We start from the raw sequence: 8,752 nt of genomic DNA on the forward strand, positions 1-8,752 counted from the left end.
GTAAATGGTTGTATGTAGAGAAAAAAGCAGATTCAGATGTGTTGGTGGTGAGGCAGTGCTTGATGGAGATATAGTTGAAGTGGTTGAAGAGCCATATAAGACTTGTGACGTATGATAATAATGTTTCCCGGGTAGCAAAAACACGTGTTCTAGCTGCGAGTATCTTCTTTCAGGGATTACGTAACCAGCTTAGGGATTCGTAACTTGCAAAGGGAAACGGTATAGATAGATCAATTATTTCGTTAACAACTTCGCCAAAGCACCTCACGATCCTGTGTCGAAAACTAAATCAGTTTTCAATAATAATGCAAACAGAGCAACGATGAATGCAAGCGTAAGCGTTAGCGTAGTTACGGTATACTTCGTAGATTGGTTACTAGCAACATGCACGTTTCCTTTGATAACCTCATCTAGACTGCTTTCAGGAACAAGGCTGGGGAGTAAGCCTTGGCCCAGTCTTGGACAATATTACCAAAATCATGAATATTGCTATTCCCGGCCACGCGCATCTTTACCGTAACTTGGTATGGGGGAAGGAAATGTTGATGTAGCACTTACTTAATGAGAGGCCACCGACTCAGTGGCACCCTCATAAGTGCTACGGAGTTGGAGGTTGGGAGCGGTATATGGTCAAGGATTCGCCAGGAAAGCCAGCGATGGACCCAGAGCATTTGTTGTTTAAATATTTTTGATTCATTATCCATTAGTTTGAATTATTCATTTGTTTATTACTTATATTGATTATTATGTTTCGTTTTGTACTGACCGATGTACCTTTTCTGGATTGTGATGATTTAGATTTGAGTTTCTGCTCACAAAAAAAATAAGCCGAACCGATCCCTAAAGGGTCATCGGATTTTTGAAACAATACATAAAATTATGCTGCGCTCAAAATACTTAAAAAAAATAAAAAAATAGAAAAAAAAAACACACAAAGCAACCACGACGCACTGCTCGCTTCGTAGCAACCAACCGACCGGAACCGGAACCGAACAAAAATATCGAACTTTGTAATCAATTGCAATCAACGTTTAAAAACGAGAGCACACGAACAGTTACGGGGCAATGGATCTGCTGAATTCTTTAAAACAAAGAACACAATACTCGTTAAACGCAAAAAAAATCGGTTCTATGAGTCGCAAAGCGTAGAGAGCTTATTCTCTTCTTTATGCTAACGTTAATATCGAGCTAATCAAGCTTCTGCATGCTACGTAAGTAAGAGTAATCTGGTTCCTTTTGTGATGGAACAAACTCACCGGATTGAATCTTAGGTATTATGTGCCGTCTGTTTCTTCCCGATCTCGTACGCCTGCCAAAATCCAACCAAATAACAATCACAACGCCGAAACTACTTCCATTTGCCAATTCACTAAATCATCTATGTTCTTTCACTATCACTTTCAATACTTGTAACACTTTTCAATACATGTAACACAAACCACTAAAAGAAGGTTGAACTAAAGAACTTCCCATAAAATGAGAAGCTATCCGGGTGGCGTAGGGCCAGCCGAACCACCAGCGGAATCGCCCGTCAAATATTTTTCCAGGAGCTCCTGCATTGGAAAAATTACTCAATAATATATGTTAAAATTCAAGTTATGTCTGATGTTCTGTCAAAATTTCATTCAAATCGGTCTATAAATAACTGACATATAGCTTACCAAAGTTGGTCATTTTGTATGGAAAATCGAAAAAGTTGCAAATGTTTTGTCCAATACTGTAGGTAGTTATTTTTCTGTATTCAAAAAAAACGCACCAAAAATATCGTTTTATTAATTTTTTTAAATAATTTATTGTTTATCCAAAAATTTTCCGTTTTGAGGCATGGTGCAAGAAATTACAAACAATATGCTGCAAAACATATCCAAAAATTAAAAACATCAATGTTGCGGTTTTTAAGAACTATTACCTTCAAATTTTCATTTGAAAATATCGTTTATACTTTTTACCGTGCATACTTTTTTAAATACTTTAGTATATAGGTTTTGATCAAACAACAAACAATCAAAATAAAATATTTCTGGAATGAAGAAACACGAAATATGTTTGAAAAGGGCCTATTTTACTTTTTTTATTTGAAAATCTATATAAATAAAAATGGAGTGGTGTTTGTATGTCACGAAATGGCTCGAGAACGGCTCGATGGATTAAAATGTTTCTTCCATGGTTATGTTCCTGTATATAAAAAGTTTGTTATGTTTGTGTATATAAAAAGCAAGGAATATTTAACGGGAAAGTTGAAAAAAACAGGAGTGAACGGAACTTCCATTTTACACGGAGCGTTCCATGGCGTTTTTCAACAGCCTACTTGATGGCAAGACGAAGTTTGCCGGGACCACTAGTTTTATATAAATATGTGTATATCTCGGAACTGATGCAACCTAGAAAAAATTTACTTAAATACTTTTCGGTTTCAATTTTTCTGTACTTTCAAATAATCACATAAAAAAATATTGTTTTCCTCTATTTCGATTTTTTTTCAATATCTGTAATTTTTTAAAAAATCATAACTTTTTTGTCCATAATTCTTCCATTTTGAAACATTGTGCAATAAATCACATAAGTTGTCCCCTAAAACAAATCCAAAAATAAAAAAATCAAAACTGCGTTTCTGGAGAAAATCGATTTTAAAATTTTGAAATAAAAAATAATCTGTAACTTTTTTTTACCGTGCATATTTTTCTCCATATAGTCCTAAGCAATGCCTACAACTTTGTAGAAGATCTCAAATCGATCGGACAAACCGTTTTCGAGTTACAGTTTTTTAAAGATTTGCTATGCATTTTCCGATACGCCCTTCTCAAAAATAAGGCGAAGTTCAAAATGGCGGTCTGAAAGTGCAAAATGGCATTTTTGGTCATAAAGAATCTGTATGCAAATTTTCAGGCGATTCGAAAAATACAAAAATTAAATTTAAAAAAAAAATCGTCATGTTCGGTGGAACCGCTCATTATGTTATTTATCTTGACCGATAAGCCTATTTCGTCTGCGACTAACAGACTTCTTCAGTGTCGAGTGCTCGATTTTTTCTTTTCGCTAATAACACTTTTTCCAAAAACTGCACCAGCCGAATCTACTAATTTGCGGAGACGGTAAACATTTTAAAGATCAATTTTCCTATAAACCTTTTGGACCTCAAAACATGCCACTTATAATTGTTAGTGAAAGTTACTTACATTCTCTGTTATTGAAATCCAAAAATCATTTTATCATTTTATTATGTCAAAAGCAATTCGAAAATGTATTTTAAAAATAATTCTCCACAATTTACCAAAGTTAAATACAACAGAGAAAGCGACAGCCGACAAAACGTAGAAAACCAACACTTGTTGCTTTATCGTCTGCTTATCATTGCCACGTGCCACCATTCCACGCGTGACCATTGTCGTTGGCAACGACACGTATCGACATTGTTTATTTATTGATCGTTTCAAGTCAAAACTCACCATTCTATCGAAGTGTATCGGTATTTGGCGACTAAAACTATTTAGAACATACTTTTACATTTCACCCACGAAATGACTTACCGTAGCCATATTGTGGGACCATCGCGAGCGTTCGATCATATCTACGACCCATTGTTCGTGGCATCCGATCGGAAGGATGTCTGCCGGGCAAATAAGACCGCCCTGTGTCGTTCGGCTCCGATTGGAATTTTCCCAGTGTACCAAACCATGTTCAGCGAGCTGCCCCGGATGACCCGCAATCATTACGTAATGCATCGTAATCCATTGCCTTATTACCCGGAAGTGCAGGTGAACACCGAAGTCAAGGGTTGTTTTGTTCCGGATGTTTCAAGGATTCTCGGAACAGAGAGATCCAAGTTCTTCTGCCATCCAACGGCAGGGGAAACGGGCACGTTGCTAAAGCTGAGTGAAAGTCCGGAAGAGTTTTGCCATTGTGATCAATCGATTGAGCCTCGAGTGAAGGATGCCTCCTCGCAGACCATGTACAGGGAATCGTCGGCGCAAACGCAACCCTGGATGCCCACTGCTGTCCTTAAGGACTCGGACATAGGAACGGCTGAAATCGTTTATGTGGCGGAAATGTTGCAACATACTCGATACCCTGGAATTAATGAGGTGGAAATCATCGAGCGCGCCAGAAAGAAGCGTAACTGGGAATACTCGATGGGTAGTTGTGATTCGGCGGATGAGTGGGCTCAGCAGAAGCTTGTCCTGCAGATATTCGAGTGGGAGGAATGGGTGGCTAGGGAGCGTCAAATAGATCGCTACCAAATGCTGAGATTGCAACTGGTGGCAAAGATTATGAACAAACGTGAGAGGGACACGAAGCAAGCAACCGAGAGCAAGATGGAAAACACCAAGAACAGAATAAATGAGCAGCGAAATAAAGCAATGGAAAAACTTAAAATTAATTATGAGCGGAATATGCGTAAGCTGGAGAAGAAACGCAAAGATTCGAAAGCGAATAAGTTCCGCTCGTCCCACGTGTCGAAACCGGAAGACAGTACAGTGGGTCTGGCTCAAAAGAAGGGTGTGTGCAAAAAATCATACAATTATGATCCTAACCTGATTGAAGTGGGGTAAGTTATTCTTGATTTTTACAGTATGTATTAAATAAATCCTGTGAAAAGCTAAAATACATAAGGCTGAAATAACAAAATGCTAAAAACATAACAAAAAAAAACAAAATACTGAAAGTATCGAAATGCTGAATGTATTGCTGTTTGCATTTGGGATGCAAATCTTGACTAAACGTCCTCCAAATGCGGTAACACAAAACAATCGAAGGACACATAGCAACAATGATATAAATCACCGCCGCCCTAGCAAGAAAAATCTATCTTTGACACCGCATTTCTTATGAAAAATCTTACCGCATTTGGTGTTCCCGCATCTGATATTAGCATTTCAAACGCACACAGCAATATCAAAAAGCTGAGAGGTAGGACCGTTAGACTGATGCAAATTTTGAAGGGTTTGCTTCCTTATGCTTACACAATTTCAATTATGATGAAAATCATTCTCTCAAAATTTTAAGTGATTTGGAAGAAATTTGGTTGTGCACACGCCATTTGAAGTTCATAAGGAAATTTTTACACAGAAAAAAATCCGTTCTCGTATCCGTGAAAAGCAGACGTGAACTCGTCAACAAGCAAAATACACCGTGAACTAGATCATGTTTATGCGTTAACATGATGGTAGTTCATGGTGTACTTTTGACAGTTAACTGCTCGTCATAAAAATATATGGAAAAGTGAACAAACCACTTTCTGATAGGACATAAGGATAATTTGTTATTACTGAGATAACAAAGTCTAAATCATGCAGAAATGATCATTCGATTACTTTCAAAGCAACACTGATGTTTTTGCTGTAAAACATAGTAGCCTGGATTACTTTGATCTATTCTGTTAGCCAGGAACAGCACTGTTGCCTGCTGAACAGTTGGTGAAGCATGTAACATGCAAACCCACATTATGATGATGAATAACAATTTATCATGACGTCCTATCAAATTGTGGTCTTCGGCAAAGTTGTAGCTGAAAGTATTTCACATGAGAAGATTTTTTTTATTTTTTCATAAAACATTATGACGAAAAGATAGAGGGCTGAACACAAAAGGTTTACCATAGTAATAAATAAATCTCCACAGTAATAGTAATAAATAAATGTGCACAGTCAATTTTCTTCGGAATCATTTCAAACTTTGAAAGGATGCTATTTACCATAACGATTTTTAACCATATAAGCATAGGGGAGCTAAAATTCCAACTTTTGTATCACTATATTTTAATAAAGACACTACACGTTAATGCTTCCAGTGGGCTGTTTGCCCTTTGAAGGAAGCAACAAACTAGACAACGGACTAGCATGCAACGCCCAGTGGCACAGTCGGAAAACATTCCTTTCGAAAAGTTTTCGGCCTGAAGCGGGAATCGAACCCACACTCCTTAGCACGATGCGGCTAAATGCCTCGGTGACACTAACCAGACGGCTACGAAGCCCACATATTTTACGGAACAGTACTGTTTTTACGACCTTGGTGGGTTGTCCCGTCGTTTTATTGAAAACTGCTCAATTTGTCCCGTAATTTTGGAAATTAAGAAATCACAGCACAGTTTCAAAATACTTTTGAGAATTTGAGAAACTACTGACAACATACATAAGTAATTCAGCAAATATTTTGTCAGTAGTTTCTTGTTCTTCAATATACACTGCCGTGAATCGCAAGTCAGTCCCATCTGTATTTTCGTCAAAATTGAGTAGAGTTCAGTTTTTAACATATCTTTTCCTTTTATATATCAGCCTTATGTTGGAATCCCAAATAAAGAGATCTTAATTTATTTTTAGGTTGACAAAATTAGAGAAGAAAATAACCGTTACGCACAAATTGAAGGATGTCAACAACCAACGTCCAGAATTGTGGAAGCCCAAGGAAGTATGCCGGGAATTTCAGAAAGGGTTTTGGTCTGATCATTTCTTACGGAAACTTTATGATTCTCTCAAGGTATGCTTAATCTTTGACACACAAACACTTTTCCAATTGTTTCTTTCAATTTACAGCACTTTCGTCACAAGAAGGATACAAAACCGGAGATGCCGAAGTGTCTTATTGTGGTTTCATCTCCCACGGAAAGCCTGATTGAGTCTCCTCCTCGAGTCAGTGAGGAACGCGAGGACGACATTCTATATCAGCAAGCAATTCTTCTGCAAAAGTTGATCAAAGGGCGTGCCACTCAGGAAATGATACATAAAGATTACGCTGCCGACCGTGATCTAGTTGAAGATCTTATTTCCACTCATCGTCTACCGGTTGTTGAAGGATTCTTCCCCATTGACCCGATTAAAACGGGAAGTGTTCGGGAAAAGTACTTGCACATTCTGCGCAACGAACAACTGCTGGATGAATTTGTAGAAAACTGTACCCATGCTCAGATGACCTCACTGATGACTACTCTCGAGCGTGAGCTTTCCAGGCTCCAGAACGAAAGAAATACCCATGCGTTCTACCTATTAACCGAACAGGAGCGATACTTCCGTGAAGCTCGAGAAACTCGACACATCTCGGAGATGAAATATCAGGATAATGAAGAGCTCTCAATCTACTTGGAAAATGCTCTTCTGGAGAAAGTTGAAGGAGATAGCTTGGACGACACACGAGGCAAAATTCAGGACCTGGTAAAGAAATTTGATACCGAAGCTGATAAGCGCATTAGTTCCATCGAAGATCCTTCTCAGAACCCAGGAACAATCGCTTCCTGTTTGATGGACGAACTATTGATGCCCGACATCTACCGACGAGTCGCAAGGGAAAATATAAAAATGAAGCAGAAACCGCTACTCGCAGAAGCGCACGATGCGATATTCCAGAAGGTCGAGCTCAAACCATTGGATTCGGTACCGGAGGATGTGATGGAATCGCTGAGAAAGGAAACGGCCGGAGATCAGCTCGATGAGGGTCAAGTAGTCGACGATCAGGCACCTGACTTGGACACGAGGAGCGAGGGTCAAATAATTATCGGAGATATTCTGAGTAATATGATTGACAGTGCCATGTCGGAAAACGAAGTAGAGGACATACCGGAAGACGATGGAACAAACTTTTTCGGATTGGTCACGGGGGCGGGTGAAGAAGGGGAAGGCGAAGGCGAAGAGGAAGCCGAGAAAATGACGAGCAAAATGATTGAAGACATCATTACGCAAGTTTGTGGGTTGTCCGAAGATTGAGCGTTTGAAGCATAAATAGATGGAAGTTGAAAAAGGTAGTGAGTGACGTATTTTATGGTTGAATAATCTTAAAAAATAATGAATTTGTGGCAATTTTCCAATATAAAATGAATTCGACTTTATTTTTATTTTTCTTGTTTCACTTGCAAGAGCCCATCAAATAAGCGAAGTTATCAGAGCATGGGTATTCCGAAATCAAAATGATATTGTTAATCTAAATTATTTTAGGAAACACTGGATGCCCTACATATTGTCTCTCTATCTAACAATTGAAATCAAAATTTTGAAGAAGGTAATCTTCAGCTTTAGTGAATCAATGAAGCTGAAATGAATCACTCTTCCCGGTACTTTTCATGGTCTAATTCAGAAGTTGTAATAGATCTTTACTGCCCATATTCGCATAACAGTCCCATGTTTATAGGAAATCCCATAGAACATGGGACTGTTTTGCAAATATGGGCAGTTTAGGAGCTATAATTAAAACGAACAATAAATAGGAAATTCACTCACATCATTTGGGTTATATTGCTGTGTGCGTTTGAAATGCAAATATCAAATGCGGGAACACCAAATGCGGTGAGATTTTTAACAAGGAAGGCGAAGTCAAAGATTGGTTTTCTTTGCTAGGTTGGCGGGGTATGGATCATGGTTGCTAAGTATCCTTTGGCTACTTTGTGTTACCGTATTTGAAGCCCTGTTAGACGTGATTTGCACGTCAAACGCAAACAAGAGTGCTGGCAGTGAAATATCAGCGAAATCGCGACGATTTTTTGTCGCTGTCGCCGTAAAAAGTCGCTTAGATCTGGGGGAGCCTTTAAGCTGAAGATGAATCGAAGCAAAACCTAAAATTTCCGAGAGCACAAATCTGGAGAACTGAACACCCATTTGAGCTGAAAACTTAATCGATTAGTCACCACCAGCAGCTATTGACCAATCGATTAAGTTTTCAGCTTAAACGGATGTTTGGTTATTCAGATTTGTGCTCTTGAAAATATGAGGTTTAGCTTCGATTCATCTTCTTAAAAAATGTTCTTTGTCTCAATCTCTTCCTATTTCGA

General features: G+C 38.4%; 1 protein-coding gene across 1 annotated transcript; it reads left to right on the top strand.

The window, feature by feature from the left end:
- Positions 1-3,282: 3,282 nt before the first annotated feature.
- LOC5575157 (cilia- and flagella-associated protein 91) lies at positions 3,283-8,238 on the top strand. Its single transcript, XM_001655484.2, has 3 exons — positions 3,283-4,546; positions 6,318-6,474; positions 6,531-8,238. The coding sequence occupies exons 1-3, from the start codon at positions 3,519-3,521 to the stop codon at positions 7,692-7,694; spliced, it is 2,349 nt and encodes a 782-aa protein (XP_001655534.1). The 5' UTR covers positions 3,283-3,518; the 3' UTR covers positions 7,695-8,238.
- The last annotated feature ends 514 nt before the right edge of the window (positions 8,239-8,752 follow it).

Source organism: Aedes aegypti, chromosome 2 (genome assembly GCF_002204515.2).
Source record: "Aedes aegypti strain LVP_AGWG chromosome 2, AaegL5.0 Primary Assembly, whole genome shotgun sequence".
Taxonomy (NCBI): Eukaryota; Metazoa; Arthropoda; class Insecta; order Diptera; family Culicidae; genus Aedes; species Aedes aegypti.

Bases quoted from the DNA above. Each gene is read 5' to 3' on its own strand.
- LOC5575157 (XM_001655484.2), top strand. From the start codon at position 3,519: ATGACTTACCGTAGCCATATTGTGGGACCATCGCGAGCGTTCGATCAT. The intron at 4,547-6,317 runs GTAAGTTATTCT...ATTTATTTTTAG, and splicing joins CCTAACCTGATTGAAGTGGG to GTTGACAAAATTAGAGAAGA. The intron at 6,475-6,530 runs GTATGCTTAATC...TTCAATTTACAG, and splicing joins AACTTTATGATTCTCTCAAG to CACTTTCGTCACAAGAAGGA.